The sequence below is a fragment of the Dermacentor variabilis genome, chromosome 7 (genome assembly GCF_050947875.1).
Source record: "Dermacentor variabilis isolate Ectoservices chromosome 7, ASM5094787v1, whole genome shotgun sequence".
NCBI lineage: Eukaryota > Metazoa > Arthropoda > Arachnida > Ixodida > Ixodidae > Dermacentor > Dermacentor variabilis.
The window spans coordinates 81041650-81061480 of record NC_134574.1 but is presented as its reverse complement, the minus strand read 5'-3'; the positions used below and the strand labels follow the sequence as shown (position 1 = coordinate 81061480).

The 19831-nt window shown below is 45.2% G+C and overlaps 1 protein-coding gene across 1 annotated transcript in view; it reads right to left on the bottom strand.

The window, feature by feature from the left end:
- Positions 1 to 1133: 1133 nt before the first annotated feature.
- LOC142588719 (uncharacterized) overlaps positions 1134 to 19831 on the bottom strand; it is a 144252-nt gene continuing 125554 nt past the window's right edge. The window contains exons 33-38 of the mRNA XM_075700534.1: positions 18215 to 18385; positions 14268 to 14459; positions 13456 to 13506; positions 5760 to 5930; positions 2067 to 2117; positions 1134 to 1195 (exon numbers count right to left, since the gene is read on the bottom strand). Coding sequence (XP_075556649.1) covers positions 1134 to 1195; positions 2067 to 2117; positions 5760 to 5930; positions 13456 to 13506; positions 14268 to 14459; positions 18215 to 18385 — 698 coding nt within the window. The remainder of the gene's footprint in view (positions 1196 to 2066; positions 2118 to 5759; positions 5931 to 13455; positions 13507 to 14267; positions 14460 to 18214; positions 18386 to 19831) is intronic.

Genomic DNA, 19831 nt, shown 5'->3' with positions numbered 1-19831 from the left:
ACTACGTAGTAATTAGCACCTCGCGCTTGTTCTCATAAATGCGTGTTCGCGGTTATATGATATTTCATTATAGACAACATTGTACTTTCGTGTTAAGTTTCGTGCGTCCGTACTTTCCGTGAGTATATTCTTGGGAGGCCCACTATTGCATGAGATAGGAATGAAGAGACTGCCGCCTTTGAATTTCGGAAGTGTTTGTAAAGAAGTCCAGCAACTGTGCACGAATTGCGCGTTGAAAGCTGCACGAAGTATGGAAGCATCAAGGAATAAATTTGAGCACCATTGAAAGTTGGGTAAGTTTATACATGTCAACTCTGTGAAAAAAATTTTTGTCTATACTCGCGGACAACTTTCTGCGGAAATGAAGAGAAAGGTACGGATGCAAAGCCTGCACAAAAGAGAGCGCTTCTGAAGAAAGTGCCGCACTTTCATCCGCGTTTGTTTGAGCTAGGGAAGATAAAACATAAACAACTTGTTTGTGTCTTCATGCAGGGCCTAGGTTTCTCGGTACTTCTACAACACGCCACTGAGTGTTGAAGTTAACTATTTTGCGGCTTCTTCCCTTCCTCGACTGGGCAAGTGTGAAACAGTCACACATGGAGGCTGCCTTAATTCAGCCTTTTTTCTGAGAAACCAAAGGTGCAGACAAACTCTGCCAGACTACTTGGCACGGGAACACGCGTGCCGAAGCTCCGCCCCCGCAACTTTCCCGTGAACGCCACTGAAACTTGTTCGCGAGTATAGATTTAATGTAGCCTTGAAGCTGCATTAGCTCATTCATTCTGTTGACGCTTTGCTCGCGTGTGCTGATCGCCAACAAGGTCGGCATTACAATACATGTACTTTCCTCTGTTCAGTGGAATCACTTGATTGCCAGCGCCGTGTTGAACTCTTAATTATCTACTTTCAGGCTTTTCGTTATATTCAGGATTAATTGACAGCGTCGACTACCGTGTAACCGTGGTGTCGACTGACCGGTGAGACATTGACAGTGATAGCAAGATTTAACCCTGTGCGTGAGCTCTTGAGAGAATGTTGTAACCATATGCAAGTGTGTCATGTTGGTGCAGATCAGCGCACTACGCAACTCCTGAATGGCAGAAGGAACAGCGCCTCGGGAGTTCACAGGTGTCTCAGAACGCGGGTGTCATGAGCGTCGCCAGTGTCGTGTCAGGCGTCGTTCGTCGACACTTGTCTAAAACGAGACCGACGGAAAAGTCAGCTTAAGTGAGCGCCCTATTTAATATTAGGTCAGTAAAGATCACTCGCGCCAATGCTGGTGAAATTACGTTACTTTCATATGGCGAGCCCTAATATTGTTTCTCCTTTTCTTAACGATTTAAGATAAAAGACATACGCTGCGAATGAAATATGTTTGGCTGTCTTTGGCACCCTGTAATTGCAAACATTCTGATTAGTAAATCAGTGAAGACAGTAAAAGCTGGTCAGAGCAGCTTTAACGTTCTGATAATATAGCATCTATTAGCCAACCGTAGCATCCATACAAACTACCACACCAACGCCGATGTCGCTGACGGCAATAATTTGCCGGGTGTGTCTGTATAACTTTCACTGCAATAAAATGAGTAACATGGAGTTTTAGACATCGAGGATTTATATTTAGGGGATGCTATCGCCAGGCGAGTAAATGAACTCGAAGGGAGTATAAAATAACGCCGATGGCGCACAAATGAATAAGCATTATTTGGTGCGCATTCTGTTTGGGGGCGCAATTTCTGAAGTTTCTTTATCATAGATGGTATAACATGCGAAGCACGCTTATCATTGACATGAAGAGGACCTTCTAGAGCAGTGGCACATTCCAGCGCATACTTAGAGCGAGCATCTCATGTGAGGCTGGATAACGGTGTGCCTACGGCAGTCTGTATGGCTGTTCAGCGTGCCCATATCGTGAAATAGGATGCGGCATGTCTTCCGAATTTGTGCGTTGCTCACGTTCCCCACAACACAAGCCCCGAAGCGCCCTGGGCTTTTTGAACGTGTTTTTACAGTTTGGTTGTTACGGCGCGCGTAATATAACCTCCCAATAGCCGATTCATACGCACCCGTTTCCGACACGAAGTTTATGTCAACGCCAGAAGTGAGGTTGTAGGGCTCTGAAAAAAGAAAGAAAGAGAAATGTTTCATGCGAACATCTCCAGTTCAATATGAGGAGAACAAAGGAAAAGCCGCTTCATTGGGTAAAGAGAGGCTGTTCGTTGGTTGCGCACCTTATAGGATGCGTTGAGTGCAGATAAGCAAGACTTCGCGAACTGTAACGTAAACTGGAGCCCTGCAACTGTGATGTGTAGTCATATGTGATATTCGCGGCTGTATTACCGCGCTCTTCCTTATTCTGGACTTGTTCTATTGTTGTCTTTCTGTAAAGCTAGGCATTGTGCACATGCGCTCTTGACCACACCCTATATATGGGGAACGTTTCTTTGACCGTAAACCAGTTAGTAGTGTGCGCTATGCCGTCCTTCTATGGTGTGGTCTTTTGAAGTTACAACAGTCGGACTCAGTTGTACTAAGCGTATAACAACATGGACGCTTCATTAGTGCGTGTGGGCATTTTCATTTTTAAATCAGTGTGAGAAGAAACAAACGCAATCATGGACAACGAAGCGCTCTTCGAAGGACGTTAGGGAATTGAAAGAATGCATTTTTACGTGCACCTAAGTGAAATGTCAGACCATACATTGCGTAGCTGTCGCTTTGACGTCATGATGTTTAGTGCGACATTATTGCAATTCATACGCACGACGTGGCTTGAAGTATAATCACTGGTGAATCAAAATCAAAACACTACAAATCGGTAGATGGAAGATTGAGAACTGAAGTAATTAAACATTTGACGAGCAGTGAATGACGATGCTCAATCCACTAAACAATGGAGCGAGACAATGCGCGAACTAGTCTGGAGCGAATACTTATACGAGAGAAGAACTGTTCAATACCACGAGTAAGTTATCGTAACGTCTGTTTCAGAGTGAAAAACAACGGCGCCGAACGACAGATCGAGCTTGCCCGTATGTCAGTGGAATGAAACATCGAAAGTTTACGTTAGATATTTGCGACGTTTATTACTCAAGAAACCTGGCAAATAAATATTTGTGTAAGGTGGCTGTATGGGCTTGTTCGTACACCATACTGGTCAATTGCAGTGCAAATATACACAAGGACAGAAGAAACGAGAGGACAAACGGTGTGAAGTTGGCTGGAAGTTAGCGCTGGTCGGCCGTTTAGCTTTAGATTTAGTTTCCCACTTTATCAATGGTATTGAATATCGAAAGTTTCCTTTAGATATTTGCCAGGCGTTTACCTAAGAGACATTGCGAATAAACATTTGTGTAATGTGGCTGTTTGGACTTGTGCTACAACATGAAGTGAAACTCGGATATACACAAGGACAGAAGAAACGAGACGACAGCATGTTGCAAGTCGATTTGAAATTAGCGCTCGTCTATCGTCTCGTTTCTTCGGTGCTTGTGGATATCTGCGTTGCAGTTCACCAGTATACTGGCGTGTCAGAAGTAAAGCTTTCGCCTGCCTCAGGTGCACATTTGCAGGTTTTATTGCCTTGAAACAACTGTATCAATTATTTTCGCGTGTTCGTTAATCTCGGTAGGCTTCAACAGAGCATCGCAATGTTTAAAACCAATGAGGCTTAGACAAATTAAAGCCTTCTGGAGTGGGCCCAATTTTTTACTCTCAATGTCTCCTCAACAAATCCAGTTCTGCCATTGACGCACGGTAGAGCTCACTTCAAGTACTATTGTCAAAGTGTCACCTCCAGGCTGAAGCGATCAGTGGGCCTCGGCTGTTGATCGTGGGTGAATAACAACGGATGATAAGGAAGTGTGGTTACAAAAACAGAGAGGTTCGCCGAGGAGCAAGGAGCTCCAAGGCCATACAAAGAAATATTTATTTTTTTCATTTATTTAACCTACTGTCACCCTAACGACATAGGGGTGTAGAAAAAAAGTTTGATATGTTCTGTACCGAAACGGAAAAGTGCTAATCAAGCAGGGAATTAGTTGCGCATGTAAAAGCAAACAATGTAAAGCAATAAAAGTTCACTTGGTGTTTCTCCCGTACACAGGGGAAGTCATTACGCGCGTCTTTAATTTTGATAATGTATCTGAAAGTAATAGACTTAAATTGCAGAATGATGTGGGTTGCACCAAGATTATTCGTCGCTGAAAATAATCTTCCGTACGCAATTTAAGTTTATATGTGCAGAAACAATGTAATGTATTTTCAAGCTTCCAATTTTAATAGAAGAGACATGAGTCTCTCATAGCGACTTGCAGGCCAAAGAAAATAGCAATATTATTTTTTTAGACTAACAGCAATACTGAATCTCGTGTAATATATCACACATGCTTACTCTGGAAAAAAGTTGTTTCTCAAAAACAACAAAAGGTACAAAAATTTTAGTGGAACATTTATTTTTTTTTAACTCCTATCGTTTCAGTAAAATATTCTGCCAATGACGTTTTCTGTCGATTAAGAGATAAAATTTGCTGCACGGTTGACTCCATCTGGCAAGTAACAGCTATTAAAGTCTTCACGGAGTACGAACAAGTAAAATTTTATGAGTTTGTATCCAACAGATCAAATCTTCATAGATAACCGCGCTCACTGAACGCATCACAAACGACAAACACCACAGGAATCATGCCAGCATCTACACTACCGGTGAGCATATAGCCACGCTCTGAGTGGCAGGATTGGCCCGACAAGACGCTGTGCCTATGGAAAAAAACAATAAGCCAAATGATTGGATGAAGCGTATGAAACCTGTCTGCCCACGCTTACGTAGGTGGTCGAGCTCCACACAAATGTGATTTGAGGATTCTAAAGAAGCAGACGAAACTTATTTCTCTGACTATAATTATGACGAAATTATGACAAAGTTTTTCGAAGTTACGACAATTATGACAAAGTTATGACAAAGTCGCCTCTTGGACTGAGGAGGCCACCCACCTTTGGGCTCAAGAAGCCTCGTCTAGCGATGAAGTTTATTTCTCTCTCGCCCAATAGAGCAGACTTCCTATCATAGCCTTAGAGGGCGAGCGTGAGTCGCGCCGCTACTCTCGACACCAGAGGCGCGGCATTCTGGTGAGGGCTGCGGGAGAAGCGAGAAAGCCGCTGCACTAGGTGTGCGTGCCTAGGTGTCGCGTTTTTTAAGACGTGTTCTTGCCACACCTGCTGAACTTCTTGCTTTGGACGCAGTCTTATCGCATCTGCCGAGCGGAATGTACAAAGGTTATTCGTCCGAGCGGCACTACGCAGTCGCTGGCCGCACCAACGACCAGCCAAATAGGAACCTGCCCGTGCAAGAACCCTGCGATCGACGTTCGCGGAGACAGAAGTTTTGTGTTTGCCACCCGTAGCAGCCGACTGACAACCGCAAACAGGCTGCGATCCGCTGCCAGCCCGTGCTGTTTCCACAGCTCTCTAACCATAGTCCTCACCGTAACAGAAACATTGTGGCTGCCAGGAGGCACTGAAAATTCTGGTCTAGAAATCAGTTGCGTTAAAATAAAGCGAGAACTGTGTTTTTCAGCGTAAACAAGAAAAAATACAGAGAAAGAAAGAAAGCGTGTATCTACACTGAAAGAATCTGTTGTTTCCGTTCAAAATATTTTTTGCTGTCGTAAAAATATACACTGCCGGTTTCTCGTAGTTTTTTTTTTTTTTACAGAATTACATTTTACACTGTACGCAATAGTTTCATGCCGTTTCCTTACGGCAAGTCCGGGTGCACTCTTGAACGGTGCCGAAGTTGTTAGCGTTGCCTTGGCACCCTCGGTAGATGAACTGCTCGCACTGCTTGGTGACGATGTTGTAGTAGTAACGAGGGATGTAGGCAAGGCACGGCCCGGGTCTCTTCGGCAGGTGGCACACGTCGTTCGAAGGCACTGCGTTAAGGCAGACATTTGCCACAGCACTCGCTGACTCCCGTTTACAAAAAAAAAAAAAAAAAAAACGACGGACGCTACACTTGTTGGTAAGAGCAAAAGTCCAGCCACACACGGACGTTGGGCATAGTATTGGTGATGGCCGGCCACTGGCAAAGAGCGCTTATAGCAAAGAGACACTGGCGCTTCATGGAGTCGCTGAACCATTGCCTAATTACGAAAGCGTGCACTGGGCGGACTTCTCGCTGTGTTGGATGTACCACTGTTCTCACTGAGATGTGACTCCGCACCATCTGCACCGACATGTAATGCGGGTGCTAAGCCTCGTCAGGAGATATCTTAGTGTCCTTTAGCCTCTCCCCGCGGACACCATGTATTGTTGTCCGAAATAAAATAAATAAGTGAAAATAAAATCGTAATGGGTTGTGTTATTAGCGCAGGTGCCGGAGGCGTGCGCGATAGATGGCGTATGAATAGTTGCACGTTTCAGTGTTGCCATACATGCACGGCGCGTTTCGCTGAACTGAGACAAAAAAGTCGCCAAATTTCTGTTGAATTTTGCTTGAATGTCACAAAAATATTTGCTCAAACTATCTAGTGGAGTGGAAATAAAGCGGGCACTTTGGAACATTGTAAGATGGTGAATATAATCCACCGAAGCGCTTCGCGTTCATCCATTATCCGTGCAGATGAGGGCTAAAGAGTACATTTACCGGAGTGGTGTACAAGCCATTTATTTATTTATTTATTTATTTAATTACTTAACATACATTCAAGGCCTGAAGGCATTACAGAAAGGAGTGGGCGAACATAACGAAAAATTGTGCAAGGTACAGAGACATGTTCAATTTCTTTTTTTTTTCAATATTTAATATACCATATCCACATAACAACGGGCGCAGACGCGCTGAAATATTGCTTTTACCTTCAGATTGTACGGTCAGATAAAAGAAAAGCACGGGTAACTTCATTTTCTTAGCCATAACATTTAGCCACTTCGGCCTCATTATCCTTGCAAATGCTGTAGTTCTTGCCGCTGGTATGCTTGTACGTCTTATGTTGCTAACGCGGTGATGGCAGCTGTGTGATCTTTATGTAGGTCAAATAATGCGATTCCGCCTCCTGATCAGCCCGAAAGCTTCATGCATTTCTTACTGGGGCGTACAAAAGTCACGAGAAGCGGTAGCGGCGTGTTCTGATTTTCGTGAATGGGTCCCGTCGCCCCGATGTGCAGGCCTTTCTATACATTCGGTTTTTATGACTAAGCACGTGCTGCCTTTGATATCTTTCAATGCACTTTAATGCAATTGACTTTGTAAATGTATTGCGAACGTCACGTGTTCCAGCGTAATTATTGACACCGCAGAACGTGCAGCGTTTAGATTCATTCCAATTCGTTTTGTGAAAAGTAAATGAAAAAAAGCATAACTTTTGAAAGCACAACGTGAAGCCAGCACGCTGCGAATGACAAGCGCGATGTGAAAGGTGAAGAAGACTGTTGCTTCATCATGGTCACAGCTTACGCGCCGAACGGGCACGTTGGTACGCTCACATGTAGTTTGTGAATAATAAATTGCATCATTAAAACCCTTTTCTAAGGAACTTTCTTGACTTCGAAGTGGCTAAACTGTTGCGAATTGTCCTGTCACGTTGGGTAAAAATGGTCGCCGGGCACTAAATAGAGGAGTTAGTCACTAAACAGGCAAGAAAGTCACTAAATCTAGCGACAAACTGTCTAAAATAGCAACAGTGGACGCATTACAGCGGCACACTCGGAGTTGACAGTGAGGTAGTTTCGCGCGTATTTAAGCCCAGCTTAAATATTAGCTTCAACGTTGAGGGTGTGGATCAGAAATATTTACACTGAAGATGTTGGGCCGAATTCACATAGATTATTTTTCGCGAGTGCGAGCTGCTATTGGTTGGCCGCCTTCGTTATACATTAACATGTCCAGCATTAGAAATGGCTACAAGTTTTTCTTACGAACTATTCTGGGGTAAGCGCTCTTAGTCAACACAGGCGCTAAAGATTTATTGCGCTCTCGAGTACTCGCGAGTACGAATTAATTCAGCGTTACTGGCGCCCGCAGGTATTTTCTTCGTTCGTACACATTTTTTTTTTCTGCGCGTCTTTCCTAATATTTCACAGATATGCCGACAGCTATTACACAATACCGGTCCTTTCATTAAGCGTACCTAAACGAGGACGGTTAAGATTCCTGCCTAGCTGCTTTTTATTCTTTTTTTCATGTCTAGGTTATGCAACAAAGATATAGCGCGTATTAAACGATAGCTCCCGACTTTTTTCATAATTTAATTGACGCTGACTATCCTATAAGGTAGCCTTTCATACCTGCAAAATTCAGTTTCTACATTACTTGTTTCCATTTCGTGGACAACCTCAGAATGAATGTTCTTATTGGACAACGCAACAACGTGTTATTCATGGACGATTGTGAAGAGTCAGCTACCATTGTCTAGCAAAGGAGGAGGGCGGCATTATGTTAAATATTATATTTCCTTTAGATACCAGACGGCATCAAAACTTGTGGCCGTTAGAAATGCTGTTAAGTCAATTGTTGAATGAGGCGACAAAAAAAAATATGTAACACGTCAACACGGGCGAAGTCACGTCTACAGTGGCCCATATATGTTTTCAAGCAAAGTATAAATAGCTACCTTCTATAACAAAAAAAATTCAGAGCTTTTCCACTATATGAAGATGGAAGACCAGTGAAGCTGTTTAACGCACGACACAGAGGTGACTCGCAATACTGAACAGAGGTTCGAAGATATTTATTGTTCCAATGTGTGGCCATCGTGGCGATAGAGGCACGCGCAAACATTGGCGTATCACCTCTGTTCTTAAATGTGTTCGTCACCAAATGCTATAAATGGCCGATACCCTCTTAACCGATGGCCCATACGCCCGTAAACGCGGCCTCCACATTACGACGACAGAAGTGAAATTCTACGCTGGAATGTTGAGCGGGAACGGAGCCCTCTGTGGAAGACGACGACGAACGCGCGAGCAGTGGCGGTAGCGCGTTTGGGCGGTTGGCGCCGAGAATTTCCGTCGCGAGAGCGTTAAGGACCCCGTGTCGGCGTCGGTGTCCAGCGTTGCTTATGCACAAAGAATTTTTAAGTCAATTTCGAACCACGCAAATCCAACAACTCTTCTACCGCTGAAGTTGCTCATAGCGTGTCTTTCATTCCTTACAAAGTTATTCCTCAGAATTTTGAGATAGGCAGCCGACAAACAAATGCAGTGAAAAAAAATGGAGGACGCTAAGACGAGACCAACGGAAGAAGCGGGCAAGTGGCGCGCCAGCTGTCGGGGCAGCGCCGTTCATTGCGAGGAAGGTGTCTTCTGTGTTTGCCGCAAGATGGCGCTGCGTGTGCGCTAAGCGCAGAAGAAATGTAGTGGAAACGTACTTCGCTACTCGTTTAACTGCGACTTCTGTGATTTACATGCTCATAGTTACCGATATACACCACAGTGTAACTTCTTACGGCACGTTTCTAAGGCAACACCGGCTTCACTAGAGGCGCTTTTGTCGCGCTTTGAACTATCGAACGCATGGCTGAGTGGTAGCGTCTCCGTCTCACACTCCGGAGACCCTGGTTCCATTCCCACCCAGCCCATCCTGCAAGTTGTTTTTATTTATGAAGTGCGTTCCGGGATTTTTCGCTAGCGGCCAACACCGCCGACGACACCGGATTTTCTGCGGCACGAGCTCCTTAATGCTGTCGCGTTGAAACACACCGACAGTGCCCGGCTACGCTTCCGCATATGCTGTGGGAGTGCCCAACACATTAACACCACGGCCCTATCGTCGAGGTTCCGTGAGAGTCTGCGTAACTCCGCCCTCCACGACCAAACCTAGGCAATCTAGCACGCCAGTGAGGCGGCGGCGGGGCAAGCCCTCGACGTACCCTCATGAGAGGCTTAGGCCAGGCCCTCATATGGTGCTGGTTCTACAATAAAAGTTTATACCCCTCGCCCCCCCCCCCCCCACAGCGCATATATTTTCTGCTGGCTCTCCTCAGACTGAAACATTAAATGTGTGGAACAATAACAGGAGATCTACGCACGAAAGAGGTTGTCTTTCTGCCAGAAAGCTTGCCTTCGTGCTTAGTGTTCGACGCCAGCGTTTCCCGGTAAACGTTACGGTTACAGGAGCTGCAGTTGCCGGGAAGCACGAAAAGCAGTCAGGGCTCTTTGAATGCTGTTGCGTTCCACCCTAAAAGGCAAAGCTGAAGCTTCCTATATATTTTGAAGTTTCCTTTTTGAAAAAGAAGTGCAAAGCACTTTTTCAAAAACATCTGGTCTTACCCTTGTGTCTGGGACTTCTTTGAGTCCCACGTGTGACAAGGGCAGTTCAAGGGCGAGTTATAGGTCCCCGAGCCTACAGGAGTATGTGCCATTGCACTTGGACCCTTTCTGCACTCTCACCAGGATCAGCACACATGATTTGTCTTTGTGAACATCTCGGGAGGGGGGGGGGGCACATGCTTTTCCAGGTCCTAGCCATAGACAGCTTCACTCTAAGAAATGGCATCTAAAAGAAATATAATAAATTAAGTGGACGCCACATAGGAAAACTGAGCGACAATTGCGGGGACTGGGCATTCGGTAGTATGCACACATAACATCTGCGCCCTCTGCACGTTATTGTACTGCTGTGCGTTTTATTGTCGTAATTTCGATTCATTCCGCCGTTTTTCTTGGTTAACTCGCATATTATATATATGTATATATATATATATATATATATATATATATATATATATATATATATATACTCTTTTTTTCGTAACTAAAATAGATAGTGACCAAATTATGTTTTGCTGTTAGAAGTTGTCTTTGTTAGAGCCATATACTGCACAGTGTAACAAACACTCTTTTTTCTAAAAAGCTTTAGTCATGGCAATAGATATAAGAGGTCTCCGCACTCTCACAGACGGTGGATGTTCTTTTTGTATAAACCATTCCTCCAAATGCGTATGCCTACAATTTAAACAAACATCGATAGTCTGATGGATACTTGTGAGACTCATTTTTATGCAGGGCCAAACGTTTTTCTTGGAGCAGTTCACATCATGCCACGCCCAGACATTTGTTGAGCAATGGAGCTTCCCGAAAAACTTGAAACGATTGGTGACTGTTCCATACAAAAATTATTCGATGATGCCCTCATTTACCAGGCTCCGACACCAGTTCCGGGATAGAGAAGATGGCGTGAAGTTCAGTCGTATTGCGAAAGGAAGCAAACGTCAAACAAAGAACTTAATTTCCTTGTTTCAAGAGTTGATAACGCAATGTTAGCCTGTGCCTTAATATTCTCAAGAGGGTTCTTAAAGAGTACTACATTAGATAGAAGAGATAGCCATGAAGCGCAGTTATTAGAAACATGTAGTGCAGACAGTCTGCCGTCCATCGCTTGCAGGTACCTGAAAAATACCTAACGTTTACAAAATCAGAATAACCAAGTTCTCGACGAGCGAACTGTCCCACAGAAGCGCACAAGAGAGAAAAAAAAATTACCGACGATTACGTTACTTCCTAATGCGAAATTTGAGCGCAGCAAATAAGCTGTTTCACCATTTGGATAGATTGAGGCAAAGAAATCGAGCAACACATGTATGCGCTATCACAGAATGTTTTTTTTATTTTTCACACGTATTCCTTTAACAAAGACTCCACTAACAGTTCTTGACAGTCATGAAGGAAGCTTTGTGGTAGGAGAAATAGACTGATATATGTTCGACTGGGTACACCAATGCCTGATTCTCAAAGACGAGATCTATACAAGTGCCTCGCGAGGTTGTCACAGCCGTGGGGGAAGCAGAGGCTAAGCGCCGCCGCCGAGAAGACCCTGCCGTTCGCGCCGCCGAAGCGGAGGCTCATTGCCGCCGTCGAGAGCAACCAGCAGTAAGCGAGGCTGAAGCAGAAGCTCATCGCCGCCGCCGAGAAGACCCTGCAGTTCGCGCCGCCGAAGCGGAGGCTCATCGCCGCCGTCGAGAGCAACCAGCAGTAAGCGGAAGCGGAGGGGGGCGGCGTGTACACCCAGCGGCAAACGATGGGGGCAGAAGCGCGCGCAGCAAGCGGACAACACGATAAAGGGAGGAGGGAAGAGATAGCAGCGACTGACTGATGCCTTTGACTGATACTCTTTCTGCATGGCGGCGACGGTGTTCTATGCAGTCACGTTATCTTGACTCTCTAGCGGCGTCAGCGGCATCCAGCGGTATCAGTCGGTCGCTGCTAGCGCTGGGGGGATGAAAGGGGGGCGGAGCTGGTTACGAGGCCGACGACGACGACGACGCCGACGACGACGCGAAACCCAGGAACGGACGCCAAAGAGCTGCGCTCTAAAAATAAAACTCATTGCTCATGAGGCCTCTCATGCTGTTCATAGATCATCCGAGTTCGGTGCCAAAAATATTATCAGAAATCTGAATTTTCACTGCCACTCACGAAAAAATAAACTCCGTTTACATTAATGTCGGCTAATATAAGAGAACGAACACTGTAGTGGCGTAGAGGCATAGTTACCTTTTAATGCGCGTTCTATTTCAAGCTCATATATAACCACTAAAATGTTTATGCCCATTATTATTATAGTTCTTATTACTTTTTTTATCGGCACACTGCAGTTCTAGATAATCCCAATCGGCTAAAGTACCAACGCTCGTGCGGCACACCGCACACCATTGAATTGAGCTCACAAACCTTGATTCTAGGTGCGACGAATAGTTCAACCTGAAAATAATGCTTCTCTTTTTGCCATAGTTTGTATGTTATTTGAAATTTCCCCCTTATTCGAAAGGTCACCAAGGCAATAGCCTTAAAACGGCGTCTGCGGAACTTATTTGCCAAGACAATAGTAGTTCAACGATTGTTCTGGTATACTTTACGGAAATATAGCTGTCAGGTTTTCAGCCCTTCAGAGTGGAATGAGCGACCGTCACCCGTTGCTGTACCGTCGCACGTGAGAACAAACGGCGGCTGCGCCAGAACGTACATGTGCGTGAGCGAGTGAGCTCGAACACACCGTTGGAAATCATGTTTATCAAAATGTGACACACTTCCGAAAAAAAAAATCAACCGTAAAAATTGGCCAGGATATACGTAGCCAAAGCTACGTATATCCTGTATAGTGCTGTATATCCGTATAGCGCCGCCTGAGCTGTGGTTGCGGCACACGCGAGCTCTCCTTTTCAATCCTCCGACATGTTATCAGGCATGCGACGCAGCTGGCGAAGTGAGCGGAGGCGAGCGCAACGACGAGGAACGTGCTGTGACGTCATGTGCCTCCCCGGAGCACCGCTACCGCGATATGGCAACATCGCGGCCAGTAAAGCTATCGATTTACAAAAATACAGAATGATAAAAAGAATGCTTAACTTGTGTGGCCGCCTTTGGGATACGTAAGGACATCATAAATAAATGGCATGAAGGATTTTGCAGCCTTGAAATAACTCAAGTTGATTTCGTAAGGAGCGTACAAGCTGAACTCACTGTGGGATTCTGCCAGCTGCCGGGATGCCATGACGAATTCTTCGACCAGCTCTGCGTAAGAGTAGAATTCACAGGGAATATTAGCTTTGAGAGCAGCGCTGCTTTTCGTTGTTGTCCCCGTAATTCTAAAAATATCTGGGGATATTTCGGAGACCCATTTACTACACTTCTCTCCTTCAGAAGCTTCTCTCCACTGACGCACTCGCACTGGTTCGGGCATTTATTTATTTATTTATTTATTTATTTATTTATCATTGCTGTTTATTGCCTATTTAGTTTTTTCCTAATTTATTGTTACCTGCTGGTTGATTACACGACATCAAGTAGGCAGGGTAGCATAGGGAAATGAAAACAATAAGGAAAAAATAAACATGTGAGGTACGTCGACAAATACGGATCTGCATGGCTGAAACAAAAAAAAAATGCAACAGTAAAGTCGTGGTAGAAATGTGCACATAGTGAAGAGAGAAAATAATGCAGAGAAAGGCAGGGAGGTTAACCAGAGGTAGTTAAAGCTACCAGAACGAGATAAAGAAAGGTGAGAGATTTGGCGCAGTAGCACATGCGAAAAAGGCAGCAGTGACATATGTAATACAAAATTGTTAGTATCAGATATAGCTCTTCACATCGTACTCAAACGTTCATGCAACTTGCGTTGCCACGAAATGCCTATATGTTTTTTGCGAGGATCTACATGAATTTTGTAGCTTGCCACGTAATATTGTAATATCCTTCCTGAACTAATGTGTTCGTGGCGCTGTAGGCCTTTCGAATGAATAAAACGTCACGCAAATATCGCGTGGGCACATCACCTGTCGGTGGGTGCATGCAGTGCGCTACGCACGCTTGCTCAGTGGGGTACTTGTTCGCGGTGCCGTGGCAGCCACCATAAACGAACGTCTTACAACGCCCCAGGTCGGCGTCGTAGGCCCACAAGTTCATGTAAGCCTTGCACGGTCCTGTCTCGGGCCTGGCGAGACACTTGGCCTCGTACACTGTCTCAGCTGGAAGGAGAAAATGCATTCAAGCTCAGGCACTCCGCGGGAAGGCGTAATACCCGTGCTGTGCATTCAGCAAAGCGCACGCATGAATCAGTACAAATCTAGAACCGTTGAAGGCCAACATCAAACCTACTGACCTTCGATCCAGCTCAACACACCTAACAATAATCAGTTGCAACAGCAGACAGTACAAAATGCGAGCGCTGCAACTGACCATGTCGTTGGTTCATGTGCTCGGAGCAAGCATAGAAGCTCACAATTCCTGTCGAATAACTTGCCTTGTACGTCTTTTTCCCAATACACTCATGATAACGTTTGCAAACGACTTCGTACTTTTGACGTCTACAACGATGTGAAGAGTGCAGGTGGTCATTGATACAGCCGACCACCCGCACTCGTGGCAATTACACCGTACAGAGGGGAGGAAGTTCCAACGCAGATCAACATAAAGAAGGATCTGCAATCCCCGTGCCATAGGAATGCAGGATAACTAAAGATGGCGGCTTTGGCAAGCTCGTCAATGTAGCGTTCTTGTTTCTGACGACGCGATTCAAGCTGGAATTATCAGTCTGTGCTTCAGGTTCCGTTAGCATCGTAGAAATGGGCCGCAATTTTGTATAGTCATCTTCAGGATTGAGACATACAGAAACTGCTGCCATATTAGGAGCAACAGTGTATCGTACATCCAACAAGTAAAAAAAAAACACATTTCTACATTCATTTGATCTTGGAGAAGGAAACCATGCACTATTTAGTAGCCAAGCACATGATCATTCTGAAACCGTGACATGCGTGCAGCTGTTACGACGCTGATTAACGTGGTTAGTAGATCTCCGCCCACCGGAGTTACCTTTTCAATCATACACAATTCTTAAATGGTTGCATGTTTTGAGAAGGTTTCCTGCCTTGCTTATGTTTCGCATCGAGGGTCGGAAAAGAAGCTAACAGTCGAGTAGCCTGCCTTTTTCGTTCGGCCGACACTTTCTAAACGGGACACATTCCTGCGTTTTCGTACCACCCCAAGAGTCTAGAATTTCGTCTACCCTTTGCCAGACACTTTTCTGCACTCAGCGTGGCAGTTACACGCTGCTTTGCACTGCCCATGGAGGAACATTGTTACTCAACCGTTTTGCCTAATCAGAAAATAACCTCTAATGTACTACACAATGGCGGCAAGTGCTAATACAATCAGCAAAGCTTTATTCAATATAGCCTCGAAACTACGTCCGAGAAACAGTCAGAGCTGGGAATGTGCGAGCCAACGCTCAGAAGGGAATAGTAAGTTCCATTAGGGGAACCTAATGGATATCGAAACATGGTAAAGAAAATAAGAAACAGGCCCACCCAAGAACCGGCGGCCTCCAAGTAGTGGCATTAAATGTGGTATTACTTACGCGGCTAATAATACTGATATTGTGTGCGTGGTTTTCACAATAAATCTCAACTGTGCCTCGCATTTCCATGAAGAAGACTTAAATTAATCGGGGCCATGTTGTCTTAGAATTTGTTTCGGATATTATGTTCATTCCTCGTTACACATCTTTCCAAGCAAATGATATAAGCGACAATGAAGGCGAGCTTTTGTTCGCGTCAGGAAGACCAACAATAAAGAAAATCCACAGATAGCATTGCAACTTCCTCGACCCCCTACGCGAAAATGTTCTGCTGACGGCCCGCGTTCATTCACAAGACTAACATGTTACCCACTTGAACATCGGCCACATAGACACCTTTTAAACATTTCTAAGCCTGCCACGGAATATGTCCGTATGATTCCCTTGTGCTTGAGATGCAATCGCTTATCAACGCTGCTTACAAGCGCCTCAACACAGGCAGCAGACTGTCTATCGACAAGTGAAAATGGGTGTGGAGAAACACTTGCTGCATGTCGACACTTCTGTCTTCGCAGAAGACATAAAAAATGCGGTGCTATAACCTTCTTCCCAAGAACTGCCACGTATGCAGAGTAGATGTGGCACTCTAAACGCTATAGGTCTGATGACAGTTTTCATTGATTTAAAGGAGCTATGTGGCTTTTTGAGGCAAGCAACGACGCTAAAGAGTGGAAGCAAAAATAGTTAGGATCTGATAATGCTTATGGGAAGAGACTCATGATGTACCACCAATCCGTGCAAGAATGGTGCACAAGAGGGAATACATCTATGTAATAGAATCACAGTGAAGAGGGAAAGAGTATGGCATCGTATGAATGCGTCAATTTCTGGGATTATCGACATTCCCGGACTTCGTTGCGATGACCGTCCTACTTATTCGCGTTACCGCTCTTGTTCGTGACATGTCTTGCCTGTCAAACAAGCGCACGCTGTAGCCACCAGCACAACTGCTGTATCTGGCGTGTTGCATCACACTCGATGCTCCCATTTCTTTGGAAATCCTCGCGCACTCGAGTTTAAGTAATTCTAGGTGAAATGGAATTGGACCGGCCTCGTAGAGTGTTAGCGGAATATTAGCGTTACAAAATGGGTACCGAGGGAAGAGAAGAGCAGTCGAGGACGGCAGAGAACTAGGTGGTGTGCTGACACTGGTAAATTTACGGGAATACGATAGCGCCAACTGGAGCAAGACAAATGTGTTGGAAATGGAAGACTTTGGTCCCGCAGTGGACGTAAATACGTCGATGATGATGATGTAATTCTGTGACGCAACTACACGTGCACAGAGCCTGTGCCCATAACTTAGCGGCACGATTTAGTGACATTGCTCGCGAATGACCGTCGTAATCATGGAGCCCTATAACGTAAAACTATTCAGATATGTTTTTATTCCAATTTCCTGACGTCCACTTTGCGTAACCGCCGACGCAAGCATCAGGCGGTGACCCGCCGGTTTGTATGAACAGACCAACCAAACGCTCTCCTAGATCATAGGAGGCCACTTCTGTTTGCTTGAAAATTGAATAAAATTGCCTGCACGGAGCGGCTTGTCTTATCTAATTGGCTGACAAGAGGCGACAAGAACACTGGAGAGGAGAGGGATATGACGGGGCAGAGTCAGTGCATTGAAAATTGATAACCGGATGAAGAGGGTTGTGCTGGCGTCTGCAATTGGTCCGCTTTCCCTTAGCTTGCGGTGGCTGGTCGAAAATCAGAGCGGTATGCAGCGGAATCTTAGGAATGACAATAAAACCGATCGCCAGCAAAGAAGAGTTGGTAGAACGAGGTCATAAACGTGCCGTAAATACTCGAAAATGCCACATGGCAACGCAGAAACCTTTATTATATGCAAGTAGACACATGCTCTCCGGCATGTTCGAGTAGCCAGTGCCATAGTGATCGGTGGCAGTCATCTTTTATTCCTTTCGGAACGGGGCAGCCTGCGGCTATTCAGAAGAAAATTCAGTTTTGTTCGGCATATTAATGTATCTTTAACGCGTACACGTCACTTTGACGCCGTGAGTTTTCGCGCTTTTGTGACGTCACGTGACGTGCAGGTGAAGTGGATAAAGCGCGAGAAAGCCGAGGGCTAACGGCGAAAATCGTCGAATCTGAAACAACTGTTTTTCTCTTGTTCGGTCAAATGATGCATAATGAGTGTGTACACGTCATATCAGATGGGGAGCTATCGCGGGTTTCGTGACGTCGCGTCACGGACAGCTGAAGTGTGGGTGCTCCAAAAATCTTTTTTGACCAATCGCGGAGGACTGATTGCAGAATTGGAATGGAAAAATTTGGAATGGATTTACGTTCTAGCGGTCATGGTCCACGTAGCCGCGGCACTTCGGTCGTACTAATACTCACGAGCGCAACTGGCTTTGCATTCTTCGACCGTCTCGAAGTTGTTGAGGTTTCCCTCGCAGCCTCCGTAGATGAACTCCTCGCACGTACCGGTCCTGGTGTCGAAGTAGTAGCGAGTGATGGATGCAAGGCACGGCCCTACCTCGCGTTCCATGAGACAGGCGAAGTTGTGCACTGCATGGAAAGGCAAGCACGTCGCAAACTTTTGCGCAAATTGTTGCGTTGTGCATCCCTTGTTCCAGAAGGCGGAACAGTAACGTGCGTGTCCGTTGCGTGTAAAACCGCTGACCTAGTGAAGGGGCTCACATTTGCGGCGCTCAGCTTTGACCGAATTTACAACTGCTAGCGTAAGTGGCAATTTACGCGTCCGTGCATTTCAACCGTCCGTTGACAATAAATCTTCAGTTTGACCCGTCGAAAGCTCGTCAGGTACTTATGATATAGGGTCCGCCAAGATGATACTAAATTCGCTCCAGTAAACACAGGTTGTTTTGTCAGTTTTCTTTTGTGCATAATACACTAGCAGCAAAGTTACAGAATTCCCCATATAGGTACTTTTTCAGCCATGCGTGAGGTACGCTTAGGCATAACACGTTTGTGGGGGTTGGTAGCGAGAGCAGGAGTAACAGGTATCTGTGAGTTCTCGCAATGTTGCAAAAATTTTATCGGAGGCTGCAGGCAGAGTGATGTCGGGCAATGTTACTAGCTATATTTGATTTGTATTAGTTATTTTTTGTACCAGCGAATTGACCTACATTTCTCGTGTAATGTTGATTATTCTTCTAAGAGTTTATTTTTAATACGCTTGCTTGCATGACTGCACATTCGCTAGCATTTAGTGTTAATGCTTAGCTACAATTAACAATTAGCTTAACGCTTACTATTAGTACACAATGTACCGATATATCTTTGTCAGAACTAATCCCGCCATTTTGTGTTTTTTCACATGTTCGCACATTCAATAGTATCTGCTTTCATTGTCTTTTCGCAATTAGCAAACTTATGGAATTATAGAAGATCCCCTCTCATATTTCTCTATGCACTCGGACCTCCTGCAGTAGTACATGATTCTACCATGTACAGCTAACGCCAATATGTCACTTGAAGTAAATCAGCTAGAGCTACAATTGAATGCGTTTAATAGAATAAAACAGGCTGCATTGAACGACACATTTCAATAGTCGCATTACGTTTACACAGGAATCTTAGCTAGGCGCTCGCGCGTAACTTTCAGTGAAGATAAGCTTACTAGACATACATGTGTCGCATTATTAATCTGTCAGATTATTCCTGCATACGATCTCTAACCATATGCTTTTTCTCTTTTTGAAGGCGACGTACAGCGTCGCCTTCAATTAGCACCTCACACATCGTCCGGTAACGCACACTTGACGCTGCGATTTCGCTTGACGAAATGCATTATATGCTGCAGTAAACGGAATTATTGTTATTGGATACTTTAAAACTACCGCACGACACCCTCACTTATTCCAGTGACGCGCTCGCTCCATCAATCTGTTGCCGCAATTCTCGCTCACTCATTACTGGCCCTCGCGGAAGCACCCGTAGGTGTCGTAGGAACCGGCGCAGGTGTGAAAAGATGCCAGTGCGGACGCATGG